The sequence below is a fragment of the Tetranychus urticae genome, chromosome 2 (assembly GCF_039701765.1).
Source record: "Tetranychus urticae isolate SD_2017Ah chromosome 2, NJAU_TeUrti_SD_1.0, whole genome shotgun sequence".
Taxonomy (NCBI): Eukaryota; Metazoa; Arthropoda; class Arachnida; order Trombidiformes; family Tetranychidae; genus Tetranychus; species Tetranychus urticae.
The window spans coordinates 460,397-480,694 of record NC_142959.1 but is presented as its reverse complement, the minus strand read 5'-3'; the positions used below and the strand labels follow the sequence as shown (position 1 = coordinate 480,694).

Here is a 20,298-nt window from a genome sequence, read left to right as displayed (position 1 = left end):
TCCGGTGGCTGGTTGGGTGGGTTCATAAGATGATGATAATGACGATGTTGATGATGATGATGATGATGATGATGATGATGTAGAGAGGATGATAGTGTTTATGTTGTTGATGATGCTGTTGATGAAGCGCGATCTCATTTTTGACCCTGTTTAACTTGACTGGATATATTTATCTTGGTGAAGCCTCAATCGCGTTGAGAGTAAGATGTTGATGAAGAATGGCAAAAAAGCATACAAATTAACTCTAATCTTGAGTAAATTTCCGATTTTCTCTTCATCAAGGAGAGTTTCACTTTAAATTTAGAAAATCATTCAGCCAGTAACAAACAAATAAAAAATGAAAACGAAATGAAAATGAAAGAAAAAGGTCCAAGCAAACGGTTTCAAGATTATTCATCCTCAGGATATTTACTTTCCACTTTACCTCGCCATCTTAACAAAATCGCGTTTAACCACCAATTTTAATATCCTTAACTTTCCCTTTCTTATTTAACCTCTTATTATTTTACGCGCTTTCCCTTTCTTTTCCCTCTTTTTTACAGACAATCTGTGATTGGTTAGTTAACAGTTGAACCCTTGAGGTAAGCAAACAGACTTTTATTTCAACAGACATGCAATCAACTCTGAGTATTACAAGACAATGGAAAAATCAGCACGAATCAACCAAAGTGGACTTTTTTACGTATTAACTTTTTATCTCTGTTCTCAAACTAGAAAAAAAGCCTTTTCTGGTTTAAACAAAAAGATGACAACTACTTACATCTCTTCAACCATTTCCATCTGTTCATCAAAAATCAACAAATTATATTTTCTGTGTGAAAAACTCTTCTTGCCACAACATTATTTATCACTTATAATCGTTGATTCAAGTTCTCTTTCTATTTTTCTCTTCTATTTCTTCCATCATGCTTTTAACCAGTAGTTCAATTATCAACCAGTAACATAGCAAAATTTTTTACCAATCTGTCAACAATTGAGTTGATTGGAAACATACACAAAAAAATCATTGTTACCATGCTTTCATCATAATAACCTGGTAAGTCAACATTGTACAGTTTGTATGTAAAAAGGTTCAAAAGCCAACATGTTTGCTGTCGACTGATAACTTCATTTAGATATCTTCTATCTTCTTGCACCATATTTCATATTTATTAATCAATTAATTGTTGCTGTTTTTATGATAATAGCGTTCAGTGAAATGAAGAAAGGTACGGTAATTATCATTAAGAAATTACATGTATTAATAATAATTTGCTTTCTTCCATTATCATCAACTTTCACATTCTTCCTTTTTTTACGGCTTTTCATTTCCACCATTTCCAGAACTACCATCATCATCACTTTCCCCGTCGTTGTTGTCGTCATCATCATCATCACCATCATCTTAAGTATCGTCTTGATCATCCTCTTACATTCATAATCTTTAATATAAATAGGACAAAAACTTTTGTCTTCATTGACATAGACTTCAATTAAGTTAAATAACATGCGATTCAAATTATATTTTTTTTCATTGAAATAAGATTGGCAAGAATGCTTAAGTATTTAAAAGTGAAAGTAGGAAGAATAGATAATGATGGAAATGTGAAAGAGAGAAAGAGAAAGATCATTTTAATCTACTCTGGTCATCATTCATTTTTAGTGTCCTTTTGAAGGGATGTAAACGATGCTCTACCCTGAAGCAACAAAATTTAAACTCGTATGACCATCATCATCTCATCTTCATAACAATCTCATCGAGTCCTGAATTTCATGATCGTATGATAACTTTCACTATTATTTCATCTTACCGTCATTTATCCTCCATTTGAGTTCAACTTTTCCTTTTTTTCTTCCTCATCACTATGACCATCTGAAAACATTATCATGCTTTAAAAACAACAACAACAGCAACACATTAATGGAGATATAAAATGAAGCTCTAATAATTATCATGCAATATACGATAAATTATTGAAAATAATTTTCTCTCTTTCTCTCTCTCTCTTCGCTTAGATACTCTCAATCAATTGTTTACTTCGGATAAATGGATTAACGCTCATTATTATCATTATTTATTGAAATATTATTTAACTTGATTCACTAATCAATAAGGGAATCAATAACTTTTTGAATTACCCTCTTATTGACCTTATAACTTGACAAACAAAAATGCTGCTTGTTTATTGGTTCTTTGATCTCAACGTTGCTGTTACTGTTGGTTTTCAAAGCTTACCATCACATGCATGCTTTTTTACCTAATACTTTCAGTTAATTTATTCAATCAATCAATTTAACGTATGATTGGGATCATCTTTAGTTAACTGGATCCTGTCAAGGTAGGTAACCAATTATTATTATTATAATAATCATCATGAAGGACACAAACAGAAAAGACCAACATACTCGAGTAAGCCTTAAACATTTTGGGTTGGCGTAAACAACACTTACAGCTATTACTGTTAATTTGATTCTTGTTGTTGCTGGACAACAATTATTGTTGGTTAATCCTGTCATGAAAGGAAAAGACCTTTAACTAACTGCTTTAAAGGTCAACTCAATCAAATCAATATTTAGTTTCATGTTAACAATTTCATCTTCAATCCTTTTCATCATCAACCGTCAACATCAGCCTTCATCAAGTATTATCAACACTTACTCTATCAATGAAAAATGATGTTAATTCGGTTTAAACTGTGTTATCATTTCATCAAATCTTTCTCAAATCAGTTTGGTTAATCATTTTCATCTTTATTTTCATTAACTTATCTTTCTTTCTCTCTTTCAGATGGACATCATTGATTATAAACTTGCTGATGATCACTTGAATTTGAGACAAAAAGTAACACAATTTGGAAACATGTGAACTCGCTCATTTGCTGGATTAATCACTCCTGTAATCTGTCATAAACATACCTGATCAGTGGTCATAATAGTGATTGAAGGCAAACACTATTTCACCTTCTCTGACGCTTGGCTGCTGGTTACGTAAATTTGGATTTTACAACAACCATTGAAAATTGATAAAAAATTAACTTCTGAAAAGTTAACCGCTAATCTATGCAAAAGCAATTAATCACTGATCGCATTGATGTGATCAAATGTCCACCAGTTAGCAATTAATTATCCCAGAAACAGAAGGAAGCTCAATGATTAATATTTTCCCATGTCAATGGTGTTAACCTGATCATTTGCTTAGGCAAGATTCCAAGATGAAAGGAAACTATTACCACTTCTAATTGATAAAGGGAAACTTGATTCTCATTTTACCAAAGATAATTAAACAGATCATTCCGTGGATTCATTTTATCGATGGCCAACCATTGTGAAATGCAAGATCACCAGATTTCTATCATTATTGCTTTGCTGTTGGCTGGTTAGATATAAAGGATAATTCTGGTTTAATATAGTCGATTCACGTTTCTCTCAAGAAATCATCTAAACTTCAACGAGTTTTACAAACATCAATACTGATCATAATCAATGTTCATCAATGGTTATCTATTTAATGGTTTCTGACAATAATTGAACCTGAAATTGAATAGTTTCAAAATGTTACACCGATAACGCGTTATCGCTTTTTGTCATGTTTAACTTCACACTATTGTAACAATGTAAGATGATCATTAATTGATTTCATATCAATTCATTAACATACTGGAGGAGATGAAATTTTAATTTATTGCTGTAAGGCTTAAATATTTTTACTAATTACCATTTTACGTTGCATTCTATATGAATATTCATGTAGACTCGCCACATTTCAATCTTTTAAGGCTGATTGGAATGTTTCTTTCGGTCGAAACGATTGTTCTTGTTAATAGTTGTGATCAATTTATTAGGTTGTTAGAAAGTTTTGTACTAAAAAGTTAGCTTATAAATTGATGCTTAATAAAAATCAAGTTATTTTGATTAGATGAGCTATTATGCGCAATTATAAAGATATATTATGAAATTATATATTTGTTGAGTTTTAGTCATAATTGTATGATAAATTTTGAATTCTGAGGTCGCAAAGTCGACTAAAGAAGTCTGATTCACTTGGTTATTTTATATGGGCTTAAAAATGGCCTGAGTTTTGGATGTATGGCTTAAAAATTGATTCACTTTACTCCACTGATCAGATTTTATCTGATTATCATTTGTTTAGATCAAAGAAGCATCCCATTTTGGGTCGAAAAGGCGAGAACCGAAGCAATGTTGGAAACGCAATTGAAGCTATTTGCGATAATTTCATTAATTAAATGGTTTCAATATAAGAATTAGAGTTTTTTCAAATACAATTTTCGTGCAAAACATTTTGACCAACCTATTAGTAAGATCTAATAAATCAGGTCAATGTCTTGACAAGGCGAAATGCTTGATGATTACTTAATGATTGAAGTAATTTTAATTGGTTATATTTTATCTTATTGCTTCTTTGCCATCAATGACATCCTTGATTGTGTTTTATGAATCAATATTAAACTGCTAATGGACCTATTAATGGCATGAGATTTTATTTCCTCACCTTAAAAATTTTAACATTGAATAAAATTTATTTTCAATGTTGTTTCAATCAACTTCAAATATTTTTCAATGTAAATTGTCAAATTTCAAATTCTATGAAAATTTCCTCAATTTTGGGTCAAGTTTTTAATGATGTTTAGCTGTTAATTAGCAAAAACTCATTTCCTAAAGAATTTAATAAATAGATTGTGATGATTTCGTTTTTAAATAATTGGTATTTTATTTATACTTTTATTGAATGAATCAAAGAAAAATTGGCAAGTTTCTAGTTTTAAAAAAGCCGCTCTTAACAAGCTAACCTAATGTTTGATCAGGGAAAGATTGGAAGGACACCTGGAGGATTGATTTGTTTAAGTTGCGTTGGCATGAATTTCTTAACAAAAAACTTAATCATATTGTCACCAATAATTAATTAATCTCTTTTCCAATTTGAAGTTTAATTGTGACAAAAACACTAATTTTTGTTTCTTTTGTTCAAAATGTACCATAAAAGGGATAAAAAGGATGATGAAGACTTGGCAATAGCTGGTAATATATTTGCAAAGATTACCAAAACATCAGCCCTTCAAGATGCTAGGAGCTTCAACGAAACACCGGTTAACGCCAGAAAATGTACCCTCATTTTAACCAAAATTCTTTATTTAATGAACCAAGGAGAAACTTTTACCACCCAAGAGGCCACCGATTTGTTCTTTAATATAACCAAATTGTTTCAATCTAAGGATACAACATTAAGGCGTCTGGTTTACATTGGGATCAAGGAATTATCCAAAATAGCTGAAAATGTTTACGTTGTCACATCTAGTTTAACCACTGACATGAATGCTAAGGATGATCTTTGTCGTCCTCAAGCCCTGCGAGCTCTTTGTCACATCACCGATGGCACTACATTCCAGGTAAATATCACGTAGCATATATTTTTTCCCTTTAAATTATTCATGCTCTTATTGTCATGCATTTTTTATTCTTTCCTATCATTAGGGTATTGAGCGGTATATGAAACAAGCGATTGTTGACAAGAACCCAGCTGTTGCTTCTGCAGCCCTAGTTTCAGCTCATCATATGGCGAAAAACATTCCCGAAGGTGTCAAACGCTGGGTAAATGAAGCCCAAGAATCTGTCAATTCTGACAATGTTATGGTTCAATATCATGCTCTTGGATTACTTTATCATATCAAGAAGACAGATCGATTAGCTGTTTCCAAATTCCTTGCAAAATATGCACAAACGGGATTAAAATCTCCTTATGCCATCCTCATGCTGTTGCGTATTGCTGCTCACTTGTATTCACAAGATAAACAGAATGGTCCATATCTTAGTTTCATTGATAAATGTCTAGATCATAAATCTGATTTGGTTTGCTATGAAGCAGCTAGTTTGCTTTTAAAGATCAATTGTTCTACACCTATTAACACAGCCGCTGCCTTTGCAGTTTGTCAATCTGGTTTAAGTTCTAGCAGACCTGTTGTGAGATTTGCTGCTATAAGGACACTCAATCAAGTTGCTATGCTTCGACCTACACTTGTGGAATATTGTAATGTGGAACTTGAACATTTAATAACTGATTCTAATCGATCAATTGCCACCTTAGCTATCACCACATTACTCAAAACAGGGCAGGAAGCTTCTGTAGAGCGTCTCATAAAACAAATATCTTCCTTTATGAATGAAATATCGGATGAATTTAAAATTGTTGTTGTAACTGCCACTAGGAAATTATGCCAAAAATTCCCTCGTAAACATGCGGTCATGATGAACTTTTTGGAGACAATGCTTCGGGATGATGGTGGTAGTGAGTTTAAGAAAGCAATTGTTGATACAATTCTCCATATTATCGAAGACAATCCTGATGCTAAAGAAGCTGGTCTAGCTCATTTGTGTGAGTTTATAGAAGATTGTGAACATACCAATCTGATGATAAGAATTCTTCATCTTCTTGGCAAAGAGGGACCTAAGACGAGTCGTCCAGCGCGTTATATAAGATACATTTACAATCGTTTAATACTTGAGAGTGCGCCTTTCCAAGCTGCTGCTGTCAGCTCACTTGCTAAATTTGGAGCACATTGCGAAGACCTCTTACCAAATGTAATAGTACTTTTGCGCCGTTCTCTATTGGAAATGGATGATGAAGTGAGGGACAGAGCAACATTTTATCTCAATGTTCTTCTAACAAAACAAAAATCCTTGTATAATCAATTCATTCTGAACCCATTGCAAGTATCCATTGTTGATCTTGAGAAATCACTCCAGCAATATATTTTAGACCCTAAAGATACACCATTCGATTTAAAAACGGTCCCACTTGCAACACATCCACAGAATAACGATGAATCAGCAAAGAAGCCTACAGTTAATGGAATGAAACCATCATCTGAGACTGTTCGAGTTACTAAGACAGCTCCGAATGAAGTTGCTGAGACACGTAGAGCTATCTATGAAGAACAATTAGCATATTTCCCAGAATTCGAAGAAGCAAAATTAGGTCCATTAATAAAATCTTCACAACCCGTCGAATTAACAGAGTCAGAAACAGAATATGTTGTTAAATGTATTAAACATGTTTTCAAGCGTCATGTTGTATTCCAGTTTGATTGCATCAACACGTGCAACGATCAAATACTCGAAAATGTTCGAGTATCTATGCAAGTAAGTGACTAAATATTGCATCTTGATGAAAATGATTTGTCTTGAGAAAAATATAAACCAAATTGCAACGATTAAACACATCTTGTTTAAATTTCAGGTTCCTGAAGGATACAGGAAAGTTTGCACAGTCGAATGTCCAGTTTTATTGTATGACGCTCCTGGCACAACATATTCCTGCGTAGAGATTGTTTCTGATAATGTTTCACTATATGTGGGAACGTTCGAAAATCTTTTACTAAAATACATCGTGAAAGATTGTGATCCCAATACAGGGAAAGTTTTAGACGACGAAGTTGGGTAAGGTGTTTGAGAGTTTGGATCTTGCTTAAATGAAGTTAATTACGATTGTTTAATTGTCATTCTTTATTTACTTAGGTACGATGATGAATATGCCCTAGAAGATATTGAAATTGTCTGGTCAGATTTTGTGCAAGCAATCATTAAACCTGACTTTGTTTCGGCTTGGGAAGAGCTTGGACCTAACACTGAGGTTGCTGAGACATTCGCGCTTCAATCTTTCAAAACAATTGATGAAGCAATTAAAAATATCATTTATTTTATGGGATTGGCACCTTGTGAGCGATCTGATGTGGTTCCAGAGGGCAAAATGTCTCATAGTCTTTATTTATCAGGGGTATTCCATGAGGAAGATGAAATCCTAGCTGTAGCTAAATTAGCAGTTACGAATGAAGGTGTAACCATGAAATTATCTATCAGATCGAACAACTTGGATATTTCCAATTTTATAGTCTCCATCATTGCCTAAATTATCGCCTTCTTTTCAATTTTTTGTTGTACTACCAAAATAAATCATCAAGTTGAATGTCTTTCTTCATTCTGATAGCATGAAATAAAATCCAAACCCATTCAACTCTGTTTTTATATGAAAAATTAATTTAATTGATAAAAATATTTAATCTAATTAAAATAACTATAACTTTATCAGACTTTTAATTAAAGAAAACATCTTGAAGTGAATATGTTAACATAATAACACCTTTTAATCCATTAAATTATTTTAAACCACTATATTGAAGGTAACCAGTATTAATCAGATAATTAAATTGAATAATCTGATGCTGTTTTGAAATTAGTTAACTATCAATTTGATTAACACTGTCAGCTAACTATGCACAGTTAGCTCAGAAGTAGAGAAATCAGGTAAAAGAATGGGTTGAATATGTGAGAATATTCTTGTTCATATTCTTGATAAAGAAACTAAAGATGTTTTCTATTCATGAAAATATTGATAGGCATGATCAGGCTCATTGGATTGTGCAGCAAAAATTTTCTTTACATTTCTTCAGCAAATCTGATGAAATGAAATGATACAAAAAATCAATATTAGTATAAAATTTGAAGTGTTGTGACAAAATGATGAAACAAACGCTGTGATTGGCTAAGAGTAACCACTAAACTCCGCCTTAGCATTCGCTAGTAATATTTAGTTGAATGCTGGGAGTTAAACTTATCCTCTCTTCAATCTCTTTCTCTTCTTTCTTTTCGATCTCTTTCATATCTCTATCTTGCCCATCGAGAGTGCAAGTGACATGAAGAATAATTGAAATCTTTCTTTTCCTTCCTTTTGTTCCTTTTCTGCTCTCTCTTATCACTTATCTTCTCCCTCCTCTTCCATGATCACAAGCATTCGTATTCTATAGTGTTCAATCCCTCCCAGTCGCAAACCTATTTCCTATCTTGAATTCCTTCCAGCCATAAGAATTGAGTTTTAATTATTAAATGTCATCAGCAGGTGAAATGTCTTCTACTCTTTCTCCTTCTTCATTTCAAAATCTTTATACCTTTCATAGTTTGTCAAATTCAGTCGAACCTTCATCCCAACATCAATCAGTTCATCATCAAAATCAACTACAATCCCAAGTTGATCATCAAACACAGTCAAACTCCAACATAAACAACATTAATTTAGATTTCAACGATTCTCATCCAAGTGATGCTACCAGTATTAGCACAGTGTTAAATAGAGATGAAAGTGAATCAGATAAATCAGTGAAAACATTAAGCAATAATCAAAGCAATTACAGTGAAAACGTCAGCATAAACAATCAGCCAAATTACTTCACTTATAATGGTAAGTCTAACCAAATTGGCAAGTAAACATTTTCATCATCTAAAAACAATGTTTATTGATATTCTTGTGTACAGAAGCAAATAATAGCTATGATAACTTCAGTAACTCTGTAATGATTGGACAATGTTCCAGTGATTATCCGAATTGCATTCCCAAAGTTGAACGACGAGCTGCTAACGTTAGAGAAAGAAGAAGAATGATTTCGATTAATAGTGGATTCGAAGAGCTTCGAGTTCATGTTCCAACATTTCCATTTGAAAAACGGTAAGTTTACTTTGGATTTATTAATGAATTTGGACTTGCAATTCTCTGACTGAAATGTCTGACTGATTAAAGAATAAAAATTTTGGAATAATTGTTTATTCTTTCAATGACAGTTTATCAAAGATTGATACACTTCGATTGGCAATAGCTTATATAGCACTTCTCAAGGAGATATTATCATCAGAATATGATACGATAACTTACTTCGAGAAATGTCTCGATGGACAGATAAAGAAGGAAAAAACTGAAGGATGGAAAACGAGTGGTAAGTTCATACGTTCATACAGTTCATATGTATTTAAATGTAAAAAGTGCAAATTTTCATATTGATTAGTTTCTTAAATGAGAACTCACTAAATTCAACCCCTACCTATAACTTGATGAAAATTACATGAAGCATGAGTTTCTGAAACATTTTGCAGTTCATTACTTTTAAAATTGAAACTTTTAATAAGTCACAATTGCCAATTTTCATCAGAATTGAATCAATTTTTATTGAGTGAAGTAACAACATTTTAACAATTTCTTGACTAACAAACACTGAAATTTTTCGCGTTAGCAGTACTCTGTTGATTCTAAGAGTCTGTCTTATTGGACGTAAAAAATTCTGGACGATTCATAAACTTTCAAGAAATTTCATTCAATATCACATGAGCAAATCAAAGTATATTCTGATGAACATTTATTCTGTTTCACACAGCATTTATCAGCATATTTCAAAGGAAAAAGATTATTCTTTAGGAATATTTAAGACTATTTTGCTTGTTAAAAAGGATAAATAGTTCATTTTTAACATGATAGAAAAATTTTTAGAAAAATACTCAATAAGGAACTGTAAAAAACTATTTCCACTCGTTTTTTGGACATTTTGAAATTAAAATGTTGACCTAGTCAAGCATCAAACGAAAGTGCATTTCTTGCGCCATCTAAAAAGCTCATTAAGAAATTTGGTTAAAAAATTAAATTGCTTTATCCATTTTCCCTTTAGAAGTACTTTTAGTAAAATATGAAATTTTGAATTAAATGCAAAAAGTGCGAGGATTTAGATTGAACTTTGAGTGTTTAAAATGTTGATTAACTTTGCATTTCGAGGAAAGTGTCTATTGTTGATAAACTAAGAAACTTTATGTAATACAAGGAAAGTAGTACAATAGACAATAAATAAAGTTATCGAACAATGAAGCTGAGAAAAAAAGAAACATCAATATTTTTACTTTACTGAGTAAACCGCAAATGTTAATGGAAACCAACCTAAGACAGTAAACTTGTTAGGTCAACAGTTTTATCCTCATCTTGCAAGCCATTCATTTTCATGTGCTTTTGTTTTGGGACATTTTTTCATTCATTTTTCTGATTCTTCCACTTTCAACGTTAATACATCAACATCATCTTTTTTCTCCTAACTAACGTTATTTAATGATATTTTCAATTCATACTGGTTTCATAATGGCTCTGGTATAATATCAACTCTATAAATGAATCGATTTTTTCCTTTCTTCTCAGACTTGACTGCTCGATTAAACTGGATTAACTGGGAAAACCTTGGAGTTAATCCTAATCTGAGAAACTTTGCCAGCGTCTTGGCTCAATTTTCAGCCAACTCTTCACATCCACCTGAAATATCAACAACTTCATCTTCCAATTCTCATTATCAACTTCACTCGATCAATAATAACCATCACAATCCTCATCCTTACCATTATCATCCTTATTATTCACCAAAATACGAAGCAATCCAATAAACTGTTTTGTTTTCTAATCAATTTTCAACATCAATTTGTCATGATAATATACAATAGTAATTGCAAATCACTTGATTTGCAGTTAGAATGCGATTTCGAGTTAAATTTATTAAAATTTTCCGATGATAATTATGATAATTTCAACAATTTATTTCCAAACAACACCTGATTTGTGACTAAATGAGAAGAATTCAAATGAAACAAAATCTGAATGGTAATACAACATTGACAAGTTGCTTATGCCCAATGGTCACCAATTCTCTTAAGGTCAACAAGTACTTCAACTGTTGACCTTTTGGAATGGAACGATGGATTGAAAATATTTCGATGCAAAAAAAAACAGAGAACAATTTCGACTTTGGTTTCCTTTTAATTGTAATCAACTTGGACAATAAATAAATGAGTAAATAAATGAAATGAAAAGAAATAAAAGCAAATGATTAATTTACGTCGCTAATTGATTATTGAAGAAAGTAGATGATGATTTTTGATGTTTACACGCGTTAAGTGATACTTAAATGTTGAAGAGTGCAAATTATGAGCTTGAATAATATTTAAAATAATTGATCGGAAAATAATTTCGCCAAATTGATGCATAATGTTGATGATGATAATGATGAGGTTGAGGATGTATTTATATTAAAGACTTGTTTCCGCTTTTGTGGGTAACTTTCATCCTTCCTTTCGCGATTATTTGTCAATTCATTTTGTTGATACATTCAATATGGTTACATCCATGTGAAGATGCGGTGATTGAGATGATGAAAGGAGCAACGTGTGGCCAACACAACGCCTGTCGCATTGAAAAGGAACCACAAGAAAAGAAGAAAAAGCAAAATCTTTTATTTTTGTAACCAATTGGTTTTGGATTCAATATTACTCTTATATAATGTTGGCCAACAATCAAGCAAACCTGAGTGCAGAGTATCTTTCAAAAGCATAATTCACATGTCATCTTCAGCATCAACAGCAAAGTCAGTTTTTTGTCGCCCTGCGTTTGGAATAAGCATGTAAATTGTGTTCTTTTGTCCCAATTAATTGCTTATCCTTGAAGGCGACTGATTATTCTTATGAATCATTTAACGAGTAACCGACTTATCGAATGTTGAAAATAAAAAATCTTTAAACAACGCAATTAGTCCAATTGAAACAGCTTGAATTGTGAGATTATTGCATTAGTGGTTTAGCCTTCACTGATATCATTCCATAATATCTGAATTATTGATCTTCGCACAAGAACTTATTAGTTACCAAGTTTCAGTTGCTGGATGAAGCTAGTTAATTACTAACCTCGTTATTATTTGCCTTACTGGATCCTTGAAGTATTATTGCAAAGTTATAGTGTTTTTAAATTGATTTTTGGTTAAACTAGAAACAGAACCCGAATAATGATATGATAATAATCAGAACAGTTGAAAGTAATGAAATGAACAGTTTCGAAGCGTATTGTTTTATTAACAATGATTAAAACATGATTCAGTTGCGAATAGACAATTTTTTATTTTGACTCTCAATCAATTCATAAATTTAAGCAAAAAACGATGCATTTCAATTCAACATTCCTTGAAGCTTGAAATTTACCCAGTCACTGAACTCAACTGAACAAAATGGTGATAAAGTTTTGAGTGATATTTTAAATCACTCCTGAATGAATAACCTGAATAAGTATCAGTAAAGTGTTGAAATGTTTAACCAAGAAAAGGGTGAAATTAAATTAAGCTGAAAAAACTCATCTACTAATGCTTCACCTTTGCATCTGCTGTAATCATTACTGTAATTAACAATGATTCAGACTAAACATGATTAAAGCGCGAAAAGACAATTTTCTATTTTACAACTCCCTGTAACTCCCAATCAATATATTCATAAATATCAAATAAACTATTTATTTCAATTCGGCATTTCTCAAAACTTGAAATTCTTCCAATCCATGAATTCAATTTAACAAAATGTTGATCAAGTTTAAGTGATAGTTTAAATCACTCCTGAATGAATAACCTGAAAAAGTGTCAGTAAAGTGTTGAAATGGTTAACCAAGAAAAGGGTGAAATTATCAGAGTAAATGTCATTGATGATAATCTAATCAAATCAATAAATCAATAAAAGATGAAGTTACAAAGTGAAAGAGTAAACACAACATCGATGAATACAAAACATATGCGGATGAAATCAGATCAGTTATAGCTTTTAAATAACATTAACCTCATGAAACTGATGATATACCAATCTAATTACTTAATTAACAATTACATTGAAATACATTTAAGTTCTGTTAGCGAGCTAATTGGGATCATCAACAAATGACTAATGAAAGTTACATAAACATAAACCATAATTAAGCCTAAATTCTGGTTAAATAAATGCAAAAATACATTATAAAGTTAACTTGAAAGAATCACTAAAATTGGGTTTTGTCCTTTTCTGGTGCACATGAGATCCCAATATTCATTTTCATTAGTTTGTTGCATGTTTTGTTTTAATTATCAATTAATATCATTTCTCATTAATTTTTACAGAATCCGTCGTTGGGCCAACGATTTAAGTCAACATCTAAATCAATTTGTAAATCAAGAACTTTGCTATGAGCAAATTAATCATTATTCCGGAATTATTCTGAGTTCTACGTCAAACAAGCATCAACTCAATTACCCAACCAACCTCAATACATAGCACCACTCGATTTATAAGATTTTCTCGTAACTCAATGGTTCATCAGAGCAGCTGCTTCAACCAAACATATGAGGATACTCATTGATACAAGTGAGATTCGATTTTTTTAGTTGATCAGCTATCATTTCAGTCAATGAATAAACTAGCCTGTCCATGCACTCCAACCGTTTCTGAATCAACTCTTGAAATTGGTATGAATGATTAACTCCTTAGCATAGATATTTTTAAGCAAGCAAGTGACCGATATTCAAAGAAATCACAAGAAAAAGAAATCAAAATCTTTTTGTAACCAATTGGTTTTGAATTCAACATTATTCTTATATCATGTTGGCCAACAATCATCGATCAAATAAGAATGTAGAATATCTTTCAGTGATCAGTTTCAGGGTTTAATTGATTGTAAAATGTGGATTGATTATCCGCTGAATGATAAGGTTGGTCAACCATCGACAAACACACAGCGAACGATAAGCCAAAAGATGATAAAGATGAGGATGAAGGATGGTGGAAGGCAAAGAAGACTAGAAGAGTGATTCTAAAGACCACAAAATCTCGTGATTTTTATTTATACTTTTTATATTCTTCACTTGGAGTGGATATCACTTTTTGAATATCACATTGCGTGTTGATGGATGCATATTGCACCGACACGTGATTGGCTCTACAACTTGTTAACTGCTTGTAAAAAGGGAAGATTCAAAAATGAATTGAAACAAGTGATTAAGTTAATCAAAACATATATTTGTATATTTATTTGTATATTGATTACAATCTCACAAATAAAACCGTATTGTTTGCAAGTTCAATGAGTTTGACTGAGTTTCCGATGGCAAATTTTCAATAAATGCTCAGGTTTCTTAATTCATTTTTTGCTTTTCAAATCTTTCCTCTTTTGCTGACTTGAATTAATTATTAAATCGCTTCCCAGGAGATTTATTTTCATTTAATCACTCAAATTCCTGCATATTATATTGTGGAAACTAGCTTTTATTTAGGTTGCAAGCGGAATTGAATCTGTTTGTGCTTTCCATTGCCTGGTTAAAGTATAAACATGTAAACGATATACATAAATTTTTAGCTACAATCAATATTTTACACGATCAGTACGTTTACAAGTTACTTTCACTCGCAAAATCAGTTTGGTCAAAGCGAAATTTGATTGTCTCTTCTGATAACTATTACATTGACAAAATAAGGCAGTTAAATAAAACTGATTAAATGTATAAATGAAGCACTCGTCAATCAATTCAATCGTCAAAGTGTCGAATATTTTCTTGGCATGAGTTAAGCATAAAAACAAAAAGCATTGAGTTTGACTCTGATTGGTTAAGGAGTAACCAGTAAACTCCACCTTAGCAGCTTCTCTGCTTGAGCATCACTTTCATCAATGCACAGAGGTTAAATTATCCTCATCTTCACCATCTTCCATCTCTTCTATCCTCTTTCTTTCCTCTTTCTTTCCTCTTTCTTTCCTTCCATAATAAGATTCAATAGTGCAAGTGACAAGAACCATTAAAGTATACAAGTAACAGACATTTGTCGTACATTAAGCTACCAGATAATGAGAATACCTTGAAATAGCTTATTTTCAATCTTCTTTTATAAATAAAATTCGGGCTAAATTGTCTTTAGTCAATTAAACTGAAAGAAAATCAGATTTACTCAATTTAGCGAAATTTAAATTCAAATTGTATTGGCTTCTAGCCACTCTTCCTTAGTTAGGAAAAAGTGATTCTCATCATATGATAGCTTATTGTAAATGTTTGCATTTCATTTGTTGCTCTGTGATTCGCTCCTTCTTCATCAACTTGAATTAATCCTTAGATCGATTCCTTGGACATTTCTAGTCGATTCTCATTCAATTAAAATTGTTTCAACAAAGAAAACCTTTGCTTTAGGAAAGATAAAGGTAACCTTTTTAGAGGTGGGATTAATCTAACTCGAATTGAAATAAAGAATTTCAAGTTTGAAAAAATGTGGATAAAGAATAAAATTTTATTTTCAATAGTCACTTTTTGTAAACTGAATGAATCATATTTCAACATTTTTCTCCGATAATTTGCACAATCATCAGCAGAAATAACTTTTGCTGTATTTTGGATTTCGGTGAACATCTCATCAGCAGTGAATGAAGATGATCTTTGGGCATAAACTTTAAAACGATTGAAAAGGTTTTCAATTAGGTTGAGGAATGGTGAATATGGTGGAAGAAGAATGTTATACTTTTTCTAAACAAACTACTTTCTGATAATTATGATTCAATGGAACATTATCCATGATCGGATAGTGTTTTTCACATACCCATTTGGCAAATATTCCAAAAACATTTCATGATTTTCGCCTATCCAATGTACAAAAATTTTCTTACGGAACTATTGAAATCATTATTTTTCTTCTGATTTTCAATTATTTCTAATATTCGGTGATCTAAACTGATATCGAATAGAGGTCGACTTTCAAAGAGACTGGACTGGATTAAAGATGATTGTAAGCATTGGTCTTGTCCTAACTGAAGCATAACCAATTGGATTGAAGCTCAAAGTACTTGCAACCGTTTGGATGCGATTAAAGAGTAAATAAATTGTGGCTCAGATTAGCTGTTAAATCAATTACAACAATACAAAGTGAACAACGCTTAAATCTTCTACATCATTACACTCAACCATTAGACAACTAGCATGACTGACAAAGTGAAGGGACGCCAAAAAACGCCACGTGATTATCAAACAGTTTGGAATGAGAATTGAAATGCTGAGAAGAAATAATTTCAATTAGCATATTCAGATCAATTGAATCTCAGTTGAACATCTTTACACTAAGGATAGCTTTGAATGCGAAAACGATTGAAACCGCAAGATATCTTTCAATAAACATTTGATTTCAATGTTAACTCAATGACATGTACTTAAAAATAATAACCTGAGGCAAGTTGATTGTTTGTTTGTCCAATTACTTGAGTAAACAATGTCGTCAATATTTGATTAACTTTCTTTTCAGTTAAATTTACACCTTTTCAATAGCAATCATTGGTAAAAAGTATCACACTTAATTTCAACTATTGGCCAAACTCAAATGCAAAGGACGCTTTTTTGTTAACCAGTATTAAGAGTAACATTATTGAGATTATTTGAAACGACTTTTCCTTACAATTGTTCATACATTATAATTGTTTTTTACCTGCCGTAAGCTCTTTCGCTCTCTCTTTCAGGTTATCCGAAAATTCGGTTTGAAACAATTGATAACCTTGTTTTTTCGCTTCACCAAAATAAGCAATTTTTGTCAAGTAAGTAACATTGATGCAAGATTGTGTATTAAACCATTGGAGCAACTATCTGATCTCATAATAGAGTATTACTATTGGCGTGAATGACTTTCGCTCTTATTCAAAAATAATTATAATATTAATCACAATGATGTCTAATCAATTTGAATAATAAATCTAGCTATTGATACTGTTGGATTCATTTTCCTTTCAGATTTAATTTCCAATCTTACGCTCCTCCTTCACTTTCAACTTTTTCATCTACTTATCATTCTTAACATCAACAGTAGTTTAAGACTTTTCTGTAATCACTATTCCGACTCAGCCTGAGAAACCATTTCGTAATTGTTGTTTGAATTGAGGAGAAAAAAACGATCAAGAATTAAGGTTGCAAAGCAAGTTTCATTTTTTGTATTCAAAATTCAATGATTACTTTTGTCACTCATTTTAATGGGTTTTTTCATTTTGAAATCATAAATATAAAAAATATATAAAATTCTTAATTTCTTTCTTAGTGTGTGATGTTTTTTGCGTTTCATTATAAAAAATGATTTATATTCTCTTTGGCATTTCATTTGATAGTAAAAAAATATATAATGGAAGGTGATTGTAAAAATGGTGGTTTTTGTAGTTGATGACGGAAAGAAATGGGCAGTAAAACTAAAGGTGGTAAAGATGTAGATGAAAGATGATGATGATATTAAAAATGATTGCTTCATTTGCTCAGTCTAAAGAATCTTAAACCAATCAAAAAGAAAACAAATGTCCAGACAATTGTAATTCCATGAGCTGTTGCCACTCTTGGTGTAAACATGCTCCAATCTTTATACCAAATATCACGCAGAGCTTCATTAGCAGCCGTTGTTGGTGCGTATTCACAAAGCCAACGGAAATAGGCTGGTATCGATTCCATTGGCCATATTGTACCACTCATAAAAAGTATTATAAATAGTGTGGCTGCCGAGAAGACGGCACACTGTTCAATTGAATCACAGAGGGCAGAGATGACCATTCCATAGGTCATTCCAGACATGTTGAGAAGCATGAGAAGGGGAAGTGAGTGTAGTATATGGATACAATCGACTGGCATTTTGAAGACAGCGATGGGTAAATAGATAATTAAAAAGAGATAGAGTGACATCATGATTACTCGACTTAAGGCGAACGCCAACAACATTTGCGAGGGCTTTACACCGGCCACATAATTTCTTTCGAAGGTTTGATTTTTTCGCTCATTGATGAGGTTCAGGGCTGTCAAGGAATAGGCAATGGCATAGGTTATATTAACAATTAGTCCGGGCAACATGAAATCTCGGTAACCACGGTAACTTTTCTTTTCTATTCTTCCATAGACAGGTGAACCCATTTTGATTGGTAGATTAGCTATAAATTGAGGCATTGGCACATCAGAATTTTCATCACCCTGGATTACCCGTTGAACAAAATTGATAAAAGTTTCATCTAAATAACGATGCATTGTTGTTGTTATGACTCGATCTGTAAGATCAGCGTGAAGACGAATGTGACTCTGGTTGATTGACAAAAAATCCGGCTCTGATTCAGAAAATAAAATATCTAAAAGCGAATCAGAGAAACCTTTACGAATATGAAGATAACCCCAAATATCACGCACTTTAGCTGCTTCAGCCGCCTCACTCAGATCTGAATAGTTCATAACGTTGAACAAATGTGGATCCAGTGCATTGATAAATTGTTGACCTAAATCTTCTGAACCACCTTCTTCATTAACGATACCGAGTGGGATATCAAATGGCTGACCTCCAATACAGAGAGCAAAAAGTAACATGGACAAAATAGGTATAACGTATTGAAATCCGATTGTTAAGGGTTCTCTAATATCACTGACCAAATGTCGCCAAAGGGCACCAAAAAAGATGAAAAACCATTCACGGAGGCGTTTCTTGATTAAAACAGGATCGGTGATGAAAGTGGCTGTTGGAACATTTCCCTTGTACTCTATTTTTTCTTGTTCAGGAACACAGCTGATTCTACCTTGGTTTCTACAAATATCAAGGAAAGCATCTTCCAATGTATCAACTCCACGGTCAGCTAAAAGTCGATCAGGATCTTGTTGCATTAAAAGTCTTCCTTGTCTCATGAAACCAACATTATGAGACCGCCGAGCCTCTTCGATGTAATGAGTAGTTATAATAATTGTAGAACCTTGATTTTTTGAGATAAACATTAAATGCTGCCAAAGTTTTTCTCTCAGCAACGGATCAACTCCAGAAGTTGGCTCATCTAATATAAGTAAACCTGGTCGATGGATGAGGGCTATGGCGAAAGAAACACGTCTTTTTTGTCCTCCACTTAACTTTTTAATCATACGACCTTTATCAGGAAGCTCAAGTACTTCCATTAACCCTTTGATTCTCTCATATAATTCTTCGATTGAGAGAAAAAATACTCGACCATAATAGATGAGAACTTCTTCAATGGTCATATTCTCGTACAATGTGTTTTCTTGAGGCATATACCCTACTCCAGGGCCTGGTATTTGAGAAGTTTCACGACCTGGTTGTTTACCAAAAATCATGATTTGACCATATTGAGGCCGAAGACATCCAACGACACATCGAAGTAAAGTTGTTTTACCACATCCACTGGGTCCTAATAGACCGTAAATGGTTCCCTTTGGAACAGTCATGTTGATGTCTCGAAGAATTTCCTCCTTTTTTTGTGTTAAATAACCTAAACCACGGATAATAAGTCCACTTGTTGCTGAAGAAATACTGTGGTGTTGATTGCATGATGCCGAAGATAGATGCTGACGAAGTGTTGCTGATGGTGATTGCCACGGAACCGATATTTTTACTGAATTATTGCTACACACGGTAAGGTCTTTCGGTGCACCCATTTCAGAAGTGATGGGAGCTTGAAAGGGAAAAATTAAAGATGAACCAAAGCTAACGACACACTGTTAGGTCACTTTGTTGGTCAGTTGAACTAGAAAAGGTAGAGATGATAGACACACTTCTCACTAAATGTAAGGTAAAAATGAAAGTAAAAAGGGTCCTGACTTGAGAAACTATTCAACACGTATAAAGAGGTCGTGACCTTATTTTAGTACCAATATAAACTAAACTATCTCTTTAACTCCGCCTCACTAAGTC

At 32.5% G+C, this 20,298-nt stretch overlaps 3 protein-coding genes and 1 long non-coding RNA gene across 4 annotated transcripts; 3 read left to right on the top strand and 1 right to left on the bottom strand.

The window, feature by feature from the left end:
• The first annotated feature begins 617 nt into the window (after positions 1–617).
• On the top strand, positions 618–3,891 carry LOC107368792 (uncharacterized). The gene is made up of 3 exons (XR_001570212.3): positions 618–1,036; positions 1,996–2,318; positions 2,768–3,891. It is a non-coding gene; the product is annotated as an uncharacterized LOC107368792 (long non-coding RNA).
• A 959-nt stretch (positions 3,892–4,850) lies between these two features.
• gammaCOP (coat protein (coatomer) gamma) lies at positions 4,851–8,005 on the top strand. The gene is made up of 4 exons (XM_015936711.3): positions 4,851–5,384; positions 5,470–7,134; positions 7,232–7,431; positions 7,510–8,005. Exons 1-4 carry the CDS (start codon positions 4,968–4,970, stop codon positions 7,898–7,900), a joined length of 2,673 nt encoding a protein of 890 aa, XP_015792197.1. The 5' UTR covers positions 4,851–4,967; the 3' UTR covers positions 7,901–8,005.
• Positions 8,006–8,816: 811 nt separating this feature from the next.
• On the top strand, positions 8,817–11,680 carry LOC107368660 (uncharacterized). The gene is made up of 4 exons (XM_015936526.3): positions 8,817–9,226; positions 9,301–9,490; positions 9,604–9,755; positions 10,994–11,680. Exons 1-4 carry the CDS (start codon positions 8,875–8,877, stop codon positions 11,230–11,232), a joined length of 933 nt encoding a protein of 310 aa, XP_015792012.1. The 5' UTR covers positions 8,817–8,874; the 3' UTR covers positions 11,233–11,680.
• Positions 11,681–17,546: 5,866 nt separating this feature from the next.
• On the bottom strand, positions 17,547–20,249 carry LOC107368709 (ABC transporter G family member 23). Its single transcript, XM_015936580.3, has one exon. The coding sequence runs from the start codon at positions 20,040–20,042 to the stop codon at positions 17,880–17,882; it is 2,163 nt and encodes a 720-aa protein (XP_015792066.1). The 5' UTR covers positions 20,043–20,249; the 3' UTR covers positions 17,547–17,879.
• Positions 20,250–20,298: the final 49 nt, after the last annotated feature.